Raw genomic sequence first — 22,274 nt, forward strand, 5'->3', positions numbered from 1 at the left:
GATTCAATACATTTATCTGCCTTTACATTCCATGTGCTCTGAGGTAGCACACATCACTGCAGTAAAGCACCAGCCTTGAAATCACATTTCTTTTACTTGATCCTTAATTATAATAGCAGTTCAAACATCTGCTTCCCCAGTCCCAGAGCAGAGGAATAATCTCACTTGGGAAGTGACAACACTTGACCACATAAACACCTTTGAAATGGTTCTAATTTCTGCCTTGAATCTATTTTTTAGAATTGGAATCAATACAAAATTATTTGCCTCTGGCCTTTGTCCCATTTGTGTCCCACAACCTGCCCTTTTCTTAATCCTCCCCTCCATCAACATATTAATAACCCAAAGGTTAATGCCATGGCATTCTGCTGTTCCACAGGAGTTAAAAGGGAATGTTCCATTTAGTACCTTATTCCTCAATTTTAATCCTGTCATCTCTTCAGCAAACAACAATAAAAACACATTTTCTCCTTCAACATATTCAAAATTCCATGTCATTAATTCACTGTTCCAGAGTTCCAGCAGGTACTAACCTCCTGCACAGAGCCCATGGATGTAATTTAAGCACTGATCACCAAGCCATCTCACAAAGCATTTCAGTCATGTAAGACTAAAGCACGGAGACAGATGCAGCTTTGGTGTGATGTTTTTAAACAATGGATACCTTATTTGAATTGCAAGGGCAGGATAACTAAGAAGAAATAAAAGAAAGCTATTCATAGCACTCTGCAATGTTCCAGTCACATTTCAGAAAGGCAAACTGTTGCCTGCAGACAAGTTTGTCCTCTCATGAGGGATGTTAAAGCTTTCTCATTCCAGCTCCTGCTTTTGTAACAGATCAGCAGTTTCACTGTCCCGTGTCTGTCATCCCTAAATCCTCCTCAGAAAGGACAGCAAAACAAGAGATTGCAACAAGAAATTAATGACTAACTCACAGCATCCCTGGCAACAGAAGACTGGGGTTCTTCTGTCATTCTGGAATTCTGTTCTCACATGCCAGGATGCTTTAACAAAATTTCCCATCTGAACAGAACTCCTGAGCCTCAGATACAAAAGTGGTTCCTGGAGGGAAAGGTCAGTATAAACCAAGAGGGCTGGAAGCATTTAGCACCATGGCTAAGCAAAGGGAATATTAACAGACACGTTTGTACAACAAATAATAAGAATTATTAAACCACCCCACACAATTTTCCTGTGCTCTAGCACTTGTGGTTTAGCTGAAATATGTCCTTCTTATCCACTGTGGCTTTCAGCTCATCCTCTGGCTGTGACTTCAGCAGACCCTGGACTCGAGAGCACTTCCTCAGGCTTTCCCAGATGGGGTGAGGATCCAGAGCAGCAGCAGGAACACAGTGACAGCCAGGCAAGGCAGGCAGGTACCTTGGGCTCCTGGCACCACTTTTAGTTTCTCAGTAAAACAAACCTGGGTCACAGGAGTACCTTAATTTCACCTGGTTTATGACACCTGGTCCAGGACACCAAAATACAGCTGTCTAGTGCCATTCCAGATGACTTTTAGGTGTATTTAAAATACCTTCAACTGCACTCAAAGATTTGGCAGCACCTGTAGGACACTTGTCCCTTGCTCCAGAGGCAGAGCAACTGGGATGTCTGAAGACACCTGAAGTGCCACCAGACATTGAACTGGTCAGACTTTCACAGCAGATTTACAAACTGATGTTACAAGGCAGATATCAGCAGTTTTCTTGTGCTACATTCAGAATTCCCCCTGTGCCCAAGCACCCTTTAGCTGATTTCCAGCTCCACAACATTTAACACAATGAATTAATATGGGATTGATGACATCATCGACGTGAATTTAGCCACAGCCAAGTCACAAAAGATGGCATTAGCTTGGAGTCACCACACTCTCCACTGACTCACTGTGATAAAGCAGCACATGTTACAGGGAGCCTGGATGGGTTTTCTGACTTCTTTTGTCAATTCAGATCGAAGTTTGCAAGAACCTAATTAACTTGGTGTTTAAAATCCATTTTTCAAAGGCAGATAAGCCCCTAAGACCTCAAAGCTTAACTGAAAGCTCAGGGGACTTGGCAGATCCCTCTCACCCTGTTCCAGCACTGATCCTGAGATTGATACTGAGACTGATTAAGAGTCAGTTAGGGACGCCCTTTGGGAAATGGTGAGTGTACAGCACAGAGGAAGGATTGCTACACTTGACTCCCTTAAAGGACTTCTTCATTAAAAGCTTTCAGCACACATCTGTTTGATGGAAACACCCTATTTTCTCCTGTCTTTTCCCCCACTTTGTTTAAAGCAAATGAAACAGTTAAAAAACAACTTCCCTGCTGACCAGAGATGATCTGATATCCTAATTAACAGGAAACACAGGGACACATTTCATGGTGGCATGAGGAAAAGCAAACATTGAGAAGCAGAACAGATTTTACAGCAGCCCTTACCTGCACTGCTGGGATACTTCATACAAAACCTACAGAGACAAAACCCCTGCACATTCTGCCACACTGCTTAATGCCCCTACCCTTAAACCTCTGGGAATGGTGGGACAGCTTGGTAACAAACACTCAAGGGTGCACACAACTGAATCAAGCCATGAGGAAGATCTGAATCTGTCCTGAGAGCTTCTTGGGAGATGAAATGTGAGTGGGACTGGATGCAAAAGGCTGAATTTCAAAGAGATGCAGGTGGCAAGAGCACCAGCACCTACTGATATTTTCAAAACTGCTTGAGCTGTTTAGAACTCCATATTTAAGAGTGAAATGGCTGAAACTTCTGCTCCACCATGAGTTTATGCAAAAGTCAGGCTAAAGAATGACACTATTGTACTGTGGCAAAGTATCATGGCTTGATCTGCTTGGTGCACAAAGGGAATGAGCTGAAGGGGTTTGCCGTCAGCATTCTTCCATGACAACAGCACTGGATACTCCTTTGAATAATCCTCAGAAACTCAAGAGGAGCACAGCATTTTCCATCCCTTTTAGGGCTGTCCTAGAGAAAGGCAATGCTCTGTGCTACCTGGCCTTTAAACAGCAGCAAACAAAGCGAAGCAAGGCTTGGCCAGTCCAGGTTGTCCTGAATTAATCAGTGTGTTTGCAGAGTGTTAGTCATAGAGCCAACACCTTCACAGGTCAGCAATTCCTTGGGAAGGTTCACTTGTACTCCACCTAGCTTTAGAAAAAGACAAGGAGATGGCTCCAAAACAACAAATGTGGTTTTGATAATCCAGCACTAATTATATATAGAAGCTTCTGGTCCAATAGAGCCTTTTACTCACTTAGCAAACACAGACTAAGAGTAATTAAAACAATAACCTTTTTTTTTCTAAATCATTTTAATGGCCTGTTGGGCTGTCTGGCCTTCCTGATTGCATTGTCTGTGGAACAGGCACAATATGCAACAGGAGGAAAGAGCTAAAAGGCTTAATGCAAAGATTTTGATCTATGTGATCATCATGGAGAGGGTAGGAAAGCAACCCAGGTACTGATATTTGAGACAGAAGATAAGAGACCAAAGAGAAATAAAAATTATATTACAAAGTACAGTAATTTCACTATTATAAACTGCACTGAGTATAAGCCGCACTTCTGGGTGCCAGCAACTTTCCATTCTCTGTCCATACATAAGCCACACCTGATTATAAACTGCACATTACAATACAGAGTGTGATAAAAGGGATCTGTTCTATCACCATCTGTTGAGGGTGGGGCAGTGATCCTTATCTCTGTGGGAGATATTCTGCTAATGGGCATCCATTGAAACCAGGCAGGGCATTGTTCTTTATCTTTTCACAACCCATCCTTCCTCCAGCCAGTCATTTTCTGCTCATGGCCATTGAGTCCCACTGTGGGACTGATAAAATGACTGCATCCCATTGGGAGTTGCTCCAGCCAGGGGGAAGAGCCCAACATTTCTTACCAAGATAAAAACAGAGGTTTTGGGACACTAAGGGAGCCCTTTCTCCACTGGACTCCAGAGGAAAACCGGATTTCTCCACATCACCACTGGAGCTCCGGAGGGAAACTGCACCTTGTACAGGAGCACTGCTCCAACTGAGCCACATCTGTCACTGCAGGAGGATGCAGCCACCATGGGATGGGACTGCTGCCAACACCCTGCCTGACGGGTGTCAGGCTGTACTCTGACTGTGTCGGGGTTTGGAGTTTGTTTCTTTGTAGTGCTGTATTTCTATTTTAATTTCTCTAGAAAGAACTGTTATTCCTAATTCCCATATTTTTGCCTGAAAACCCCTTGATTTCAAAATTATAATTTGGAGGGAGGGGGTTTACATTCTCCATTTCAAAGAGAAGTTCCTGCCTTTCTCAGCAGACACCTGTCCTCCAAACTAAAACAGCAACTTTTTGTTCTTTGTCCATATATAAGCCGCACCTGATTATAAACTGCACTTTGGGTTCGGACCAAAATTTTAGTCAAAATGGTGCAGCTTATAATCGTGAAAATCTCTTTACCCTGAGAGACTTCCCAGTGTCCACACACAAGAGTCCCTCTAAACATTTTTGATGCTGTTTACCTGAGTTTCCTGGAAGTTTTTAAACTGCAAATGACAACTCAAGCCTGGAAATCCCTGTTTGGAGTAAAATTTTAAACCCAGAAGTACAAAAGCAGTGCAGGTTCTACTGTAAGAGGTAACTTTTGCTCCCAAATCTCAGGTCCAAAGATACACCAGGAAAGTGAATTGGCTGAGCTGAGAGACAAGAACAGCTCTGTCTTTGCTCCCATAAATACAAATGATCTGCTCAAGAGTCCAGGAGCACCCAAGGGGCTCCACTGCTCCATAAAGCACCAAGAGAATCACAGGGTGCTGCTGTGTTCACCCCCAAAATGAAGGACACAAACCCCATGGAATTACCAACACTGGTGCAGGTCACAAATGGGGTGGAATCCATCCCTGAGCTGCTCTGGATTTCTGGAGTACCCAGCAACCTGGCATAACAAACACTGAGCCATCCAGAGCAAATGTTCAGGGAAACTCTATATCCTGCACTTGCTGGAATATCCCTGTGGTAAACTCAACACTACTTTTTTTGGAACTGTTAATACCACTGGGCCTGCCAAAAAACTTTAGTCACCTCCAAGTTATACCCCTTGTGTCTACCCCCCACAAAAGAATGACTAAAACTTTCAATGTGCAGCATTATCTCAATATTAATCTGGTGAAAGTTACAGAAATAGAGAATTCTCCTTTTTTAAAATGAAGTATCCTGATATTGTGAATTTATAATTCACACAACCATCACAGCTCATTATTTTAAAAATACATAATATTTATATTCCTTAAGGGGAGCTTGACTCTATATACTTGTGACATTAGCACACCAAAATTATTGGGATTTCTGTATACTATGACACTTCCTGATTTTGTTTGTTCTGGAACATTTCCTGCCTATGCACCTGTAAAAACAAGATAGGATCAGGTATAATCACCTCATACCTTCAGCTAAATCAATTTTAAGTCAAACTCTATTCTGGTGGTTTTTTAGACAACAACTGTTTAAAAAAATCCATAAATACAAATTTTTCTGTGAAGAGGCACAAAATCACTGCTGTTTCACTGAAATTTAGGGATTTTTTTGTTTGATCTGGTCGCTAAGTTTGGAGTTTCCTTTGTTTTCCTACCTGTTCGATCTGAGGCTTCTGCTTTCCAGAAGGTTTTTAGCAACTGCTGTGGGGAACATCCTTGGAGTTAATAAGACATCCCCCAAAACATGCTGTTCAGAAAAAGCAGGGATTTGCTTGAAGATAAAGCAGACAAATACTCTGTCAATTCCTGTGGTTGTACTAGGAATATTCCTGAAATGCCCACTAGCTACACTAAGAATCCTGGGGTTTTCCTTGATTCTAGCTTGCAGACAAGGACATCATTCTCAGCTCAGAAAGCAACTTCCAGCTAACCTAGCCCAGCAATTCTTCCCTCAGCCACTGCTGGGTTATAAACCAGCTGTACTTCCATTCCTGGAAAATACAATTATAATGGATAAAATACCAGTGTTGAGTGTTTTGAGAAGTACAGGAAATTAAAAAGCAAACAAAACTAACCAGCCCTAAATGCAACCATACCAACTCACTCAACAGTGGCTGTCAGTGGATGTGCTCCTCCATGCACAGGGGCTGTCACATGAATGGGATCTGTGGCTCAGGTTAATGAAGGAGTTTCCTAAAACCTCCTGGTCCAAGAATCCAGTTGGAAGGAACAGTGAGAACCCTGCTCCTTGCAGACAAGTCAGGTGCTGTGGATCACTCCTCTAACCATCAATATCTGACATCCCTCCAGAAGCACAAAGGATAACCAAACAGATGGTACATCCAACATTTTCAGGGTGATTTACTCAACCTGTTCAGCTGTTCAGGAGGCCATGCTGTGCACTCAATCATGGAACTGATAGAAATACCTGCATGGGACTTTACCACCCTTCTGCTCTCTTTGGAAAGGTGGATCCTGCTCTAAGTTGTTGTCCTTCCCACTGGGGCAGCAGAGCCATCACAGAGGAAAAGCTGAAAATGCCTCTCCAAGCACTGCAGTGGATGCTTTGTGTGAGGAATCCATGATCCCAACCCTCCTGTTCAGGAATCCTGCCTCACACTGGGCCAAAAGGCCAGCACTGACCCAGCCAAAGGAAATTTCCTCACAAATTCCCAAACCCTGCTAATCCAGAAAGACAGGGAGGAAAGGGATCAAAAATGGAAACATGAAAGGAGGTTCCTCTCCCTTCCCTAAAAGGGCAGAACTTAGAAGTCAGAAGCTTTTTTTTTAAATTGTTTGCTTAATGCTTAATAACCAGTTTGCATTGCACCAGTGTTACAACTGCTTTTTGTTTACTGAAATGTGATGGCCACATAATAAACCCAGTTTTCTTGTCATTTCCAGCCTGCTTCTGTGAGGGGGTGGGGAAAGGACTCTGATTCAGTCTCCACAGCTCATCCAGAGTTTCAGCTCAGCCCAGCACGGAGCTGAGGGAGCTGGAACAGCCAATACTGGGAACTGGGCTAAAATCAGCAGAGCTATCAACACAGGATGAGACACATCAGGAAAAGAAATGAGACAGAAGGGGAGAGGAGAAAGCTCATAACATAATGAGATGTTTATCTATAAAACATTGCCCACTTCAAAGCAGGAAGAGCTTCAACTCCTTGGTTTAAAAAAAAAAAAAAAAGAAAAAAGAGCTTTTAATTAAAAGATCAGTCAAAGACTTTCCACAGTCAAGCAGCCTCAAAGAAACTATGTGTGGAGGAGGCTGAGAGTAATTCTTAACATGATTAGTCCATTCTTCAAACTCAACAAGGTTTTATGAAAGCATTTCTCAAGATCCTGAAGATAAGCTTGTGGAAACATCTTCAGCCCCTCAAAGAGGGACTCTCCCCTTCTGACACCTCCAGCTGATCAGTTTTTGCTCTGGAAAAGTCTGGAACAACTCATTCACAGTTCTGAGCCTCCCACCCACCTCGTGGCAAAACAGATTGTAATCCTAGGACCCATGGCTTTGGGTTAAATAAAGTCACTGCTATGGACTTTAGGAGGCCTGACTTGAAATGTTTCTGTGCACTGCTCTGGTGAGCTGAAAACAGGCTGTGCTGAGCACACAGCCTTCCATCACACAGAGGTTTAAAAGCCTTTGAAGGTTTCAATGAATTGCACCACTTTCCTGGAACACTCTTTCCATTCAAGGAATGTTTCCAGTTGGGGATGGACATGACACCACCACTTCTCCCCTCCCAGCATTACAGCTGACACTACATGCTCTGGGGAACAAGACTTTGAACCACTTCCCTTTGGTCACAGACATTTTTAATGCCTTTTCTTTTCTGAAAAAAAACCAAAAAAACCGGGATTTTGACAATTTAGTCTTAAATAAGAAAAATGTAACATGTTCTCTACAGGCTGCAATTTAGCAACTATTCCACTTTATTGCACACATACAACACCAGGGCAATGGCACTCTGGAGGAACTTTCTGAGCAGAGAATACCAGTCCTGAAATGACTCCTGTTCATGGAATCTCATCCCCTCTTACCAGCTGTTAATTATGACTAATGAACCTCATGCTGAGTTGGTTCTGTTCTGCACAAGCATGGGGAATTACCTCTGTTTTATTTCAGGAATCATGAGCATTCTTGTCTATGAGGGTAAGTGTTCAGTTATACTTCTGAAAGTCTTTCCTGTAGTACAGAACTCAGTTCCTGCCAACAAATTTATCATTATCCACACCCTTGGGGAAATAACCCCTATAAAAGGGATTAGATGAGCACAATTATTTGGTATCACAAGGATTTCTACATCTTCAGTATAAATGCTGCAATGGCAAAATGCAGAAAACCATTAGGGTGTGAAAAGTACAAAAGAATATCCTCCACATGCAGGGAAGAAGCCACCTTTGCATTCAACATATTTCAGACTAATTAAAACATATTTCTATCGTTAGTATAGGATGGGATTTCTTAATTCAGTTGGGGAAGAAAGAAAACTCATCCAACATAAGTAAAATGTGTCAGAGGATTAACTGCACCCTGCCCCTAAAGCCATTTTCATCCCATACATCAATAAATATGATTTCATTAAAGTTGCTGGGAAAATTCTCACTTGCCTGAGTAGCAATGATCTTTAACACTTAGCACCAAAGCATCCATCAGGACAGGAATGTGAGAGGAACATAATTCTGCTCAGGGGATATGGACACATTTGCTGTACTCCTAACAGTTTTTCTAAGCAGCTGGATAAATTCCAACCAAGATACAAAACCTACAGAGCTGGTAACAAAAGGAAAATATATTTTCCTGTTTCAGCCAACACATCCCCTACACATGCTCAGAACTGAACCCTGCAAACTCACGCTAGCCCTGTGCTATCCCAAGAGTGCATTATTCCAGTGATGAATATCAAATTTGCCTGTAAGAACTTCAAATGTAAATTTTGCTGCTGATAAAAATATAGAGCTTGTTAGCTGTGTGCTCCAGAGCCTGATGAAAAGGGCAGGAAGCTGCAGCTCTGATGTAATTTACAGCCTGACAGAAGCGACCGATGATCACACAGCACACAAGGGCAGAGTGCTCTGCCTCAGAACATGCAATCCATAGCTATTGATGCTGGTGGAAAAACATTTCATGAGATATAATAGATGGAACATTCCAAAGAGAGCTGTGAACACATGCCTGCTTTGGATTACAGGAAGAAAAAAGTTGATGCATGGAAAATCTAACAGTGCCTATTACCATCATCAGAGATCTCAGTTTTAGATCATCTTCAATCATCATGCTCAAATTGCTTGGAGACACAGAATGGGAAAGTGTTCAAAAATAATGAAAATATCGAATATTTGTCCATCTTCTAGTGTCAGTCTGTGAGAATCACAGGAAAATCAAATTAAGTTCTCCTCAAGCAATGCAGTACAAATGAAATCAGAAAAGTACTCTTGCCTCAGTTTTACCATCTCATGTTTTTTTGAAAGCTACATTCCCTGTGGAAATCAGATTTTATGAAGAGTAAATTAGTAAAATTGGTGAGGAATTGAAAAGAGAAAAAAAAAATAAGATAGATTACTTTGTTGAAATACTGGTAGAAGGTGCAGAATTCAGGAGTACTTCCGAATAAACTCCTCAGTACCTCCAGGGCTCTGGCAGCTTTCAATGGGAAGACCAAGGGGCAACACTTGCTCAAATTTCTTTGGCCAGCTTTACAACTTCCAGATCTTGAGGAGTCAAACACAGCCCAAACAAAAAGAAGCAAGCTGCTCTTTTTCTCCAGGGCCAGCATTATTCCCTTCTCCCTCTTTCAAGTCATTTAAGGCTGTGTCAGACAACACAACCACAATCATCCCCTGGCTGTTTCCTTGTCACTCTGCAGCTGTCATGCACATTAATTAAATTAATGAAACAGTCATCAAGAAAACGAGATTTTACATTTACTACCATGTTAGATCTACCACTGGTAGGTCCTAAAACACCACCAGCACTGGGGCAAAAGCACAGCCCAGAGTTCTGGACCCACAGGACAAGTTCTTGCTGAGCAGCTCATTCAGCAGAATTCCCAGAAACTCCCTGCCTTCATCCAAAAATGGCTTTGTTTTGCTGATGGAAATTAATCTCACACAAAATGCATAAACCACATCCTGCTGCCTGCCATGCCCTAAAAGTTCTTCTTGTAAAAGCTGTCATCCTGCCCATGGAGAAAGCACTCCCACTCAGCACATCCCCCCAGCCAGGGCAGAAAACTGCTGGGAAGGCCCTGTAGTGTAGGAGAATTTATTGGTGATCTTTTCCATTAATTTAGCATTCATTAGCCTTTCCACTTGGAATGAGGGGACCTCAGATTATCACTTAACAACGGCTGAGGTAATTCCAGAGGTAAGTTACTCACAGCCATGACCAAACTCCTCTAAGAGGTCAGTGCAGACTGTGACTGTGTCTGACTGTTCCTGTTGCACTGGTCTGGGAGCAGAGGAGACACTGCCACTGACTGATGTGTTTGTCAATCCTTCTGAAATGATTTCATCATGTCAGTCCTGTCAAGTCACCTCACGAGACCAATCAACAGAGCTGGCCCTCACTGGCCTTGGAAGAAAAGCTGAAGTCAAGTAAAAATTACTCTCCAAGGGAAAATAAACTTGTTCAATACCAGTTTAATCAGCAGCGTGTTACTACTCTGAAAAATGAGAGCGGTTGTACACCCCCCATGCAAGAGTGACTTGTGGGAGGAAGAGGTGACTAAGGAATTAAACCATCCAGTGGAGAGCAAACTGTGGTTTGTTGGCTCCACTGGGAACAAAAGGTCTGTGGCTCGCTGCCCGAGCTCCAAGAGGACATGACTTGCTGTTGGTGTTTCCATGAAAGCTGTTATGTGATTCATTAGCTTTGCTGGCCCCTCTCTCCTCCCTCCCTTCCCCTCACACCATCATTAAACTCATCTGGTCTCTTGAGCTCTTGCTTGGCAGAAATGGTGTTCTGACATCCAACAGAGTTAAAATGAACGGCTCCCATGTTTGGGAGAGAGGAAGACTAAAGAGAGCACCCAGAAAAGATCTGACTACACACCCTGAAAACAAAGAACAGAAATGACAAGAACATGTATTTCCACAATAGCATTTATCTTGAGATTCCCCTGCGTTTTATACTGAAAATCCCTTCCTCAAACTCAAATGAAGCCTCCCCTGGGCCAGGACAAAACAGACATAAGAAAACAGATCAATACTGACTCAGTGCGTGCACTGACACTTGATATTCTCATCCAAGCCATGTAAGCATGTTTTACAAATAAACACAATCCCAAAAAAAGCCTAACCCTTGGATAACCCCACCCGTCACCTTGTTCCAACAAGAGAAGTTAACATTTCCCATTCAAGCGATTCTTTCACTGAAGTTTTTGTGGGTATTGAGTCATTTTTTCCCACCTCTTCCTGAAGATATTCATCATCCATCACCTGCAGATGTTTAGAGGATAAACAAGCCCCCCATCACCGTGTCAACCAGTGTCAGTGCTCCTGCTCAGAAAAAACAGGAGGCCTCTCTGTTTCCAAGGCAAACTATGTTTGAAAAGCTTTCTCCCAATAAATACAGCGCTGGATCACTCTGGATTCTTCCATACAACTCCCAGGAAATGTTCCAGCTATTCCACAGGTGCTCTGGTCTGTTTGTACACACTGTTTCCTTCAGCTTGGGTAGCCAGTTTCAAAAGCAGAAAACAATTCTGCTGACAAACTGTTGCAATATTCACTCGCCTTCCACATCATTTTCTGTATTACTTTCTAGGTGTTTTCATTCTAAAACCACCACTGGTTTTAAAAATATGAATATTCAGAGCACTGGGGTATAGCAGGAAAACCAACCACCTGCAAGGAGCAGAGTTTTGGCAAAGAAGTGATGCAAACTTGGGTCACACACCACAAAGTTCTCATAAATGATTATAAAAGCTGTTTAAAATAAGGTTTAAATTAGAAGCTAGGGAAAGCCTACAGAATTTAATGTTATTACAAGCAATCCTCTCAAATCCTTGTTAGACACTCTTAGGAAGATGGAGATTAATTTGAGATGATACTGGGCTGTTAGAGTCTTGTTTTCTGTTCAGAACATTCCCATCAGACACCAGCAGTGGATTTCTTCCCTCTATCTTCTCCTCACCACAATCCCGTGCTCAGTCAGTCCCAGTTCTTTGATTCTCCTGTATTAATGTGTTAACTTTCAACTGCTCAGCTTGGAGGCAATAATTTCCTTCCTGGTCCTGGACAGCACTGACCAGCCCACCCAGAACTTACACTTAATAGGAAAATCCATTATTCTCATAAATATGTGAAAGTAAGTATTTTACTTGAAATGATAACCTATATCATAACAGGATCAGATTTTTAAAAACTCAGTGCCCACCACGAGGAGGAACAAAGTTGCCCCCAGCACCCCAAGATGATAAGTTTGGAGTGAAAAACTTACAGATGAGCCCTAAGATGTCCACAAAGTTTCCTAAGAAACTAAGCTGACCCTGAATGTCATGTTCAGAGAAAGAGGTCAAATTGGTTTTGTCACCAAAGCTGGGTCATGAGCTAGATCAATAAACCAACCCATACCTGGGGTTTAGCCTGGTTATTCCAAAACAAAGTTTAAAAGTACCACAGTTTTTCAAGATGTTGGTGTGACTGAATGAGAGCTGAATTAAACTCACTCAAGCAGAAACAAAACTCAGAGATACTATGGTGTATCACATTCTGCTGTGAGAAGCACGTTTTTGCATCCTAGCTGTCAAAAACACAAACTCTGAGTTTCAAAGCCAGAGCTCTCACACACAATAAGGAATATATTGTCAGAATTTTTTTTCTTTTTGTCAGCAGGAGCGTTCCTGACTCTTTTTCAGGATTAAACATTGGAGTTTTGAACACATAGTTCAAAACAAAACAGTTTTTTAGTCCTACTCATACCTTACAAACAGTGAGGACAAGACCTAGTACAGCCTACACTTAAAAACTGAGAATAGTTTAAAAACTGCTTAGGTGCAACAGAAGTATAACTCTTTCCTCTTCAATAAAAAAATAAATTGAGAGAAAACAAAGGATGAAAGCAATTTTTCAAACCCACAAGGGGTCTGCACACTCATTTATCATCTGTGTTAATAGAAATATGCTGTTCAAATGGCCCTGCAAAACCAGAGTCTGTTGGCTCCAAGTGGTCAGCAGTCAGCAGTGTATCTCCCCGGGCCTGCATCCAGATCTCCCTTAGTTTATTATCAGTTCTACCCCTCCTAAATGACACGTTCAGCTCCAGCAAACTCCACCAGCTGGCAGTGGGCAGATTTCAGGGGCTGGGGATGTAGGCAGCCATACTCTCCAGCCTGAAGTTTAACTTTCCCTTAGGGCAGCATTTCTTCTGGTGACTGGATACTGGCAGCTTTTGTGTTCTTCATTAGCCCGGTGATTACCATAGTGCTAGAGAGTTCTCACTACACCTCACTGCTGTTCCAGGCAGATCTATTGTGAGATCCCTGAGCAGCAATGCAGCCCTGGCTAACAATTCCAGACATCAGGTACATTTGTGTTTGCTCTTAAAACAATACCTACACATCTACCCGAAGTCACAGAAACCCCTGATCAAGCAATAACTTTAATGGGATTTTGTGAATGAAATTCCCATGGCAACAGCAAGAAACAGAGTGCCAGGAAATACAACTGATTGTGGTTTGATGTGTGTTAGAGGGTTCTAAATTCGGAAAGAAACTGAGAAATAAGCAGCAGAAATCAGTGGACCTACGGGGTTCCCCCCCTTATTCAGCATTTGAGAAACAAGCAAAATAAATCAGAAGGCAGCCAAAGCAGCACTACAGCATCAGGAACAAATTAGCAGCCGTGCTGGTGTAGGGTGCAGACATTTGGCACACGGGGAATGCGATCTACCTGATACCAGCTCTCAGCTTTCTATGAAATCTGCTCCTGATTAACATGCAGAGCACTACACTTCTGAAAGGACAATGGTGGGAGACCTTCCACAAAGGCATCATTTTCAATTCTAAGGCCTGGAAAATTTCAGGCCTCAGGCCACGAACAATGGTGAAGGCTAACACAGCCAAGCTGCAGATCCTGACAAGTTCTATGCACATCACTACATCGGCTTTGTAACTTTTTAGCTGCATCATGCAGACTATGCAAAAAAAAAAAATTAAAAAAAAAAAATCTGTCAGCGAGCAGGGTCCCTCCCTTGCAGGCATTCTGCTCCAAAGGATTCCTTGCAGAAAAGCTCCCCTAAGGACGGTGCTGCGATCTCAGGTACGGAACGGCAATAAAGCGCATTTACAAGGCACACAGCAGCAGTGTCCCCAGCAGGCTGGAAGCCACCAGCCCTCGCTGTGACAGCAGCCCCGTGCCGGCGCAGCGGGCACAGAACAAAACGCCATCCCCGCGGGGCCGCCGCCCCCCGCCGCTCGCACACACCTTGCTCGTGCTCCTCCGCTCTGCCCGGCTGGTTGCCCATCTCCGCCGCTCACCGGCTCCTCCCGAGCTCCTTCAGGCGGCCGGCGCCCCGCTCATGGCCGGTGGCAGCGCGGAGCTGCCCGTGCCGTGCCTCGGGCGGGCTGGGGCAGCTCCGGCGGGGAGCGGCAGCGCGATCCCAGCTGTGCTGGCGGCAGAGCCGCGCTGCGGCCCCCGCCGAGGCGGCTGCGGCGCCGCCTCCTCCCTCCCGCCGGCCCCGCTCCCGGCCGGGCTGGGCAGCGCGCGGGGCAGCGCCGGGGACACCCAGCGGCGGCCGCGGGAGCTGCAGCGCTCCGGCCCCGAGCGGGCTCCCAACGGGAGCGATGGATGCTCCAGCACCGCCTGCAGCGGAGCCTCCCGGCCCTGCCACGGCACAGAGCCCGTTCGGGCGGTACGAGCGGTGATTTGTAAGCAAAACCCTGAAATGCGGCTGGGGGAGAAGGAGGGCAGAGGGATCCCCAGCAGAGATCTGAGCAGCCAAATGCCTCCAAAGCAAAGCAAGCATTAGTTTTCCCCCCAAGCATTAATTTCCCCCAGTTCCACCAGCCGAAGCACGCTCAGCATGGGGCAGACAGCCCCTGGGCACAGCTGTAACTGCACTGCTGAGCACAGCACTGACACGTCTGGCAAGGGCAGCTCTCAGCCGTCACAAAATGAGGGGACCCAAATTCAGAAATGCTCAGCATCTCGTGAAAACACAGATACCCAAAGGCTGCTGAAATGGAGACCGGGCTCCTCTGAAAACCTGACCACGAGCCCTTTCTGACAAGTCTCATCTATCAGATCTGCTCTGATATCCTCTGGGGCTATTCCTGGGACAGCTGAGCACCCCCAGCTGCTCTCAGCCTCCACGATGCTGACAACAGCACAGCAGGCTCACATCCCTGTTACATTAAACAGTATACAGGATTCAATGAATACCATTAAAATCTATTTGTCTTTATTGAAGTATGTGATATTTTCTTCCTAAAAGTCTATTACAGTGATTTCCAAATTTCCCCTTATGCTAATAAAGCAACAATTAAACCTGACAGTCACTACTACATCTAAACCTGCAGCCACAAACAGGAGCAGATTTCACACCAAATCTCTATTATCAATATTTTTGCCTGTGACTGGCACTGCAGGAGCAGCTGCCTAGGACAGGCCCACTCAGAGCCTGGCCAACAGCTCATATTTCCAAAAAATCAAAATGCTCCACAGTCATGGAGCCCTGATATACATGGGAAACAAGGATACTGAATGATTCCAGTGTTGAGTTTCCATTATGTGGATAATTAACAGAATCCTCTTGAGTCTTGGTTTCAACAAGAGGGTTAAAAACAAATTCAGAAATAATAAACTAGTGTGTCTCCTAGGCTCAAAACAGCCTGAAAATAAAACATGGAGAATTAATCTAGCTAGTTGTGAATCCATTGCTTCAGATAAAGTATCTGGAGACCACTCAATATGATAGAAGCAGAATTTTGCTAATATTTCAATCTAATAGGATGAGTTCATTGTCAGTTTTAAGCATTCCATTGTTCTTCCTCTGAGACTTCACAGATAAAGTGAAAAGTTTTCATACAGCTGTCTGTATCTGGGTGACATGAAACAACTCCTGTCTTATGACATGTCAAACATAAAACACTTTGTTTAATGAATAAGCCATCAAAGTTCTATAAAAAGGAATCAATGCATTCTTTCTCTAGAAGTCATCTTATGATCTCTTAAGTCTTGTATCTTACTGTGGTGGGTACTCAGCCTGCCCTTTCCAAGGCACAGATGCAAACTTCCTCCAAGAGACTTTCTTCCATTACAGACTAAAGAGTGACTTCTGCTTTTCTTCAACAGACTCACCTGAGGGCTGCATTAGCTGCAAGAGTCTGTTGGGCTGATAAATCCTGAAGCTAAACATTTATTACTTCATCATCTGCTTTCTATTTCTGTAATCACAGAAGGGAATGGAGTAACAAAGTCCCAGTGCAGCATTGGTGCAAGCCTGGAGTAATTATAAAATGTAATCACTGACTCAGAGCAAACACACCTGAAATCTGAGCACTGTAGAAGAGTCAGGACTGGAAGAAACAATCTGTTATTTCTGACAGTGGCATGAAACCTAAGTCAGAACATTCTAACACCATGATAGGGAGAATGATGTCAGGCCAAAGACTTCCAGCCCAGGTCCACAATGAAAGGTAAAGCACAAATTTTTAAATACAGCTACAGCCTGAGCTGAAGGCATGGATAAGAGAGTACTGCTTATGGAGCTTGCAGCTCAAGCTGAGAAAAAAGAAAAAAGAGTAACAGCAAGCATGACATGGGGACCAGGACAAATTACAACAGATGCATGGCTAAATCTTTAGGCAACTATTTCTTATCTGAGTATTCTACATTACTTTCCCTTTCTCTGCAGTAAGAAAGGTTTAAAAATGAATGAATTAATTTCAGCTCTACAAAGCAGAGCAGGTCTCCAAGCATGCAGCTTGACTCATCCCCTTGCTCTTTGTTGAACTGGCAATAAAACTTCACAAACATTCCTTTCCTATACAGTGAGGATGGGAATTAATTATTGAAGGTGTGAAATACATAATCCTTTCAACTCTAGTCAAATGACAGGTCTTGCTTGCCAGGCATAACTTTCTTTGCATCCTACTCATAACACAGTAAATGAATGAGTGTAATTTCTGTTCAAATTTTAATCCATGCTCATGAGAACCAGTGTGAAGATGCCACCAAATCTCAGCTTTGCAGTGGCCAGGGAGCTGACAGTCTCTCCAGAAGCTGAGTCTAAAGAAGTTACAGATACTGATGCTGGACTAAACTGAATGGGCCCTGAGTGTGGACAGCATGAACACCACAGGTCACACTATCACACTCTCCTTCTTCCATTAAGGTTAAAGATTTTGCAAGCACCAAGCAAAGAAGCAGCAAGGAAAATAAATCTTCAGAATTTGTGTATCATTCAGAGTAGTGGACCCCAAAGGATAAGGAATGTAACACCTAGAGTTGAATAAAAGCTTTTTTTAACCATGCTAGAAACAATTTTTTTTTTGTAGTGAAGATACCAGGTGAGGTCACAATTCATGGCACAGAACCACAGCCATTCAGGAAACCCATCTGAGATGGAGCTGTCACAACTCCTCCCCTCTTGCTCTATGATATTAAAATCTAATGTAAGCCAAAAGCTGCTGAAAAGAAAAAGAACAGTGGAAAAAAGTACTACAAGGAATGCCAAGCCCTCCCCTGATCTGCATACTTGTCAGACCAGGCCAGCTTTGCGTTCCTTTCCTTCTCCCTCCCATTCTTTAAGTGCAAACACAGTGGCCCTCTGCCAAGGCATTCTGCCTGCAATACATTTAGACCCAGAGAATTTGTGTTAAGGATCATTTCTCTTCAAACCAGCTAAAGAAAAGCTGATAATTAACCTAGGGCAGGTAGTCAGAGTAGGGTTGTGTTGACTTTGCTGAACAACTTCAGTACAGAAGCCTGCAAAGAAATGAAAACAAGCTGAGAGATCCTAGAGTTGTGCTATTCCTGGAGCATCCAGGCACACTCCCCTCTCTGTCTAGGTGTCCCTAGCAAGGCTTTTGGGATTACCACAGTTCCCTTACAGCTGTAATGAATCCTCCCTATACATGTTGCCTTGAGCCAATTAACTGTCAACAATTTAATGAGTTAAGTCATTACAGCCTTCAAGATTCAGCATTTCAGTGTCCCTACCACACACTGAATCCTCTTAACTGGCTCAGGTCCCAGAGGGGCTCACGTGTGCCAACAAAGTCGGGGGAATACACAGAGAAAAGGGTCCCTTTCACAGGTGGCTTTAACAGGCAGCTGAATGCAGAATCTCAGAATGTGTTAATAGAGATTCAGCACAGGAAATGTAAATTCTGCAGGAGATTAGGATAGCAAGGAAACTGAAAAAGGTACATTCTGCAGATAGTGTTGTCAGCAGAAGTTAATTCCTACTTGTTTAATAATGCAGGACTGCAGCCAGCCTGTGAATGGCTCTCAAAAAGCTTGTTATCCACAACAGGATCAGGTATCAGCAATCCTACCAGCCTCGAGATGCATTGGTCTCACTACACTGCCAGTTACCAAAGAGGAAAAAGCTGTCTGAAGAACAGTCCTGTGAAGCAGCCCCCATTCCCAGCCATTCCAGGATACACAGCTATCCATGGCTCACAGAGGGAAAGAGCAAGGCTTCAAAGAACATGAAAAACAACAGCAATAAATACAATACAAGAATATTTTCAGTGAAGGCATCAGCAATTAACAACTGTATTTACAGGCTCTGGCAAGAAAAAAAATCCTTGTAAGAACTAAGAGAAACTTGACAAGTAGCAGCCATAACCTAAATCTGGAATGCCAGATTTGATCCACCTCAAATCTTGAGCTTTCCCTTCAGAGCATAGTGGGTGAAATCTTCTAAACTGGTGCTGCAACTCAGTCTGACTGCTTGACACCTGGGGAAATCACACACAGAGGAAATATTTTGTAAGGAATGGCAGAGAGGCTCAGGTTCATGTTTGTAGCAATATGCTAAACATCCTTGCAGATATTCATAGGTGTGTGCAGATGTCAATATGCACATCCAGCTGCATGCAGGGCTCTGGATGTAAATGCAGGCACATTTCCATTGCTTTGCATGTTAAATTCCTGCAGCATTTCTTACCAACTTGACAAAGCAATGTTTTGAGTCTTCCTTTCCTTTTCATACCACTTTTGGAGATAGAATGTCATTGTAAGAAAGAATAATTATGCAAGAGCTGTGCCTTGTACCTGGAAGGAGTAAAATGCAAGTGGCTTTCCAGAGGAGGTGTTGAAGCATATTTACAGCTCCTGGGAAAGCCCAGATGAGCTCAGCCCTTTGGTTGCAGTGGAGCCTGGTGGAACAGAACATACTGATCTCATTAGTGTCCCTCACACTCAGCACCATCGTTCACAAGAAAAATGAGACAGTAACGAGGCTGAATGCAAAGTGCAGCAACCTCTCCCAAACCTAGAGCAGTGCTTTGATGTGACAGATCACAAAAAGCAGGCACTGTCAAAAGCTGATGTATGGCAGAGTAAAAGGGCCCCAAGGTCAGAGAGCTGTCCTTCAATAGAAATCACTTTCCTTTTTCCTGTCCTAATTGGGCAACATTAGCATCTTAGGAACTACTGAATTGTCAGTTAGATTTTTTTTTTTTCCAAGGATTTTTTTCTTTTTTAAAGACAGCTTTTATTAAAGAGATACTTTCTTGAAGTTTCTGGCCATGGAGGGACAGCTTCTGGTCTGGATTAGCTTCAACATTAACCAATTTTTTTACCCCACATCAGAAAGTGGCAAACACCAAGCAGAGAAGTTACCTGAGAGAAGACAGTAAATTTAATAGAGTCCATATATTACTATCAAATGGCAAGCTGAAAATAACAATTCTATGGACATGCAGGAAGCTCTGAAATCTGCAGTGTGCCACATTTTCAGTTTTGCTGGGAAAGGAGCATATCTAATGAGTGCAATGTGCAATAAAAGCACAGACCAGCCTCCCCTCTGGAATCAGCCACAGGTGAACAAGTTTCACCAGTGATATTGAACAAATTTCACCAGTGAGATTCAAGCTTTCCACACTAACACCAGTGCTAGCAGGGACCAGTTGGCCTCATTTACTTCAAGCCTTTCTTTTCTGAATACCAGCACTATCTACACAGAAAAGCTGCAAGCAGCTGTTTTAGAGAGAAATCAAGACTCTTCTTTTCACATAAATGACATGGAAAAGCAATGATGGACAAATGGAGTGATGGTATGTGCTCCACCAGTAAGAAGGAATTGGTACACAGGTATCATATTTAGTCACTGGGACATTAACTCTGATTATTGGGCAGGAATGTGGATGACAAATCACAGAAAAACTCATCAAAACAGAGCCCCTCCTTATTGGAGCTGAAGATTGTTCAACCCAAACTGTGCCACAACAGAATATAAGCCTCAGGTCCTTCTATAGTTTTCCCTGATTATGCCAAATCTCTTGGTATTTTTGTTTCCCTATTTAATTTGCTGGGTTTATTACAACAGCCTGTGTTGCAGAGCAGCTTCATTTCCAATTTTGGCAGTGTTCCATTCTGGGATTAGCAGCTTTTGTCCAGGTAACCTGCAGAGTTCAGAGCCTCAACATGAGATGCTGAGGAGATAATTGAAAACTCTTAATATCTTTGAGCTCTCCTCCTCTGTGCTCCTGGATTGGCACCATCTCCAGCCTTGGATGTGGATCAACACAGCAGGAACACACAGAGAGCAACAGGCTTTTGTTATTTTGGCAGAAAACTCAGGCCAAGTATTGATTTTCCCATTTTATGCATAAAAATGAATGGTAATTTCTGATGGAGCAGGGGGTGACACAGCAGGCTACCCTTGGCTTCTCCCAGCCTCCAAAGATGTCACTGTGGCAAGGTGCAGTACCTGTCTCCTGCCTTGGACTTTAGAGAAAACTTGAGCTTGTCAGTAAAATAACCAGAATTTCTAGAAATACTAAGGTAGGTGATGATAGCATTGTTATTGACAGTTTCCTATTGTTTCTGAGGCTGCCTAGAGAGATTTAGCCTTTATCTAGCTATAAAAAATAAGCTGATGAAGCAGCCTGAGGAAAAGCACAGCTATCTCTTAATTACATTTCAAGGATAACTGATACCTCATATTGGAGCTGGCAGCACTTGATATAAAAATCAATATATTTGTGAGAAATGGGAATGGCTGAAATATTCTCAAGGCTTTTGGATGATGTGTGACTGGACTGTGCCATGCTCACATCCTGGCTCTCTCCTTTCTGATGTCCAGACTCTTTTTGGTTCCTGTCCAACCTGACAGATAATAGCAGCTGTCACTGAAATCACATCAAAGCAGCACAGGAACATGATTAAACCAGACAGCCTCCAGGGAAGTTTTCAGAAAGTGCTTGAACTGGGAGTTTGTACAGACTGAATGACAGAACTCAGAGCAAGTATTTGGAATGACTTCCAGGCTCCATTGAGAAAGTAATTTCATCTGCCTGAACCTCAAATTTTCCATTTGCATACCAGTCCTGCCATGCAATGCTCTTCCTCAGAGGTATATGATCATATAAGAAGCTTTGAAATTCTCTGTGAAATTGGATTTTTAAGGTTATTTGGCTTGCAGACCTCAAAGGAGCAGAATGTGAAGTCATTGGTTCCCAGCAATCCTGAACCTTAGGAGGAGAGAGTCCTAGGTCCTCATGAATATTCAAAATTCTCTATTTATACATTTTACAATCATTTCTTTGCTATATGGCTACATAGACTGGATGGCTTTACAAGTACATGCATTAAATCATTATTTTTCAAGATTACTGAACTTTCCCTCATATTTTACAATTTTCCAGCTCTTTTTCATCTACTGAGACACCAAAAACAATGTCAGAGCTCTCTCTGTAAGCTTGGTTTTAACAAACCCAAGCAGCCACTTCAGGACAGCACATGGGAAGACATCACACTGTGGATGAGGAAAGCTGAATACAAGACATTCATTTCTCCCTGTGCATCATTTCCCACTGCCTGGGATTTCAAAACTGCCAAGGAGTTACAAAACCAAACATCAGAGCCCAGAACTTCCAGCCAGAATCAGTCTCCAGCTCCATTTGCTCAGTTCCACTTGCCAGGGATGGATACATGGGCTTGGCCTCATCCCCCTTTCAATTGTTGATGATTTACTATGTTTGCTCCCAACAGGGCAGGCAGGGGTAGTTCCATCAATAAAAGGGTGGAATAAATAACTGGAACCCCACCAAGGGCAGCATAGAAATAACTCTATTTAAACAACCAGTCTTTGAGGTCAATTATTTATTATCTGCAGCATTTGGAATGA

At 43.2% G+C, this 22,274-nt stretch overlaps 1 protein-coding gene across 6 annotated transcripts in view; it reads right to left on the bottom strand.

Annotated features, from left to right (window-relative positions):
* SPECC1 (sperm antigen with calponin homology and coiled-coil domains 1) overlaps positions 1 to 22,274 on the bottom strand; it is an 85,856-nt gene that overhangs the window by 39,786 nt on the left and 23,796 nt on the right. The window contains exon 1 of one of the 6 annotated variants that reach the window (XM_033078580.1): positions 14,396 to 14,560. The exons of the other annotated variants lie outside the window; for them this stretch is intronic. Within the exon in view, the coding sequence (XP_032934471.1) occupies positions 14,396 to 14,435 (40 nt within the window). The 5' untranslated portion in view covers positions 14,436 to 14,560. Of the gene's footprint in view, positions 1 to 14,395; positions 14,561 to 22,274 lie in introns of those variants that run through there. 6 annotated transcript variants of the gene reach the window in all.

Source organism: Catharus ustulatus, chromosome 22 (genome assembly GCF_009819885.2).
Source record: "Catharus ustulatus isolate bCatUst1 chromosome 22, bCatUst1.pri.v2, whole genome shotgun sequence".
Classification (NCBI taxonomy): domain Eukaryota; kingdom Metazoa; phylum Chordata; class Aves; order Passeriformes; family Turdidae; genus Catharus; species Catharus ustulatus.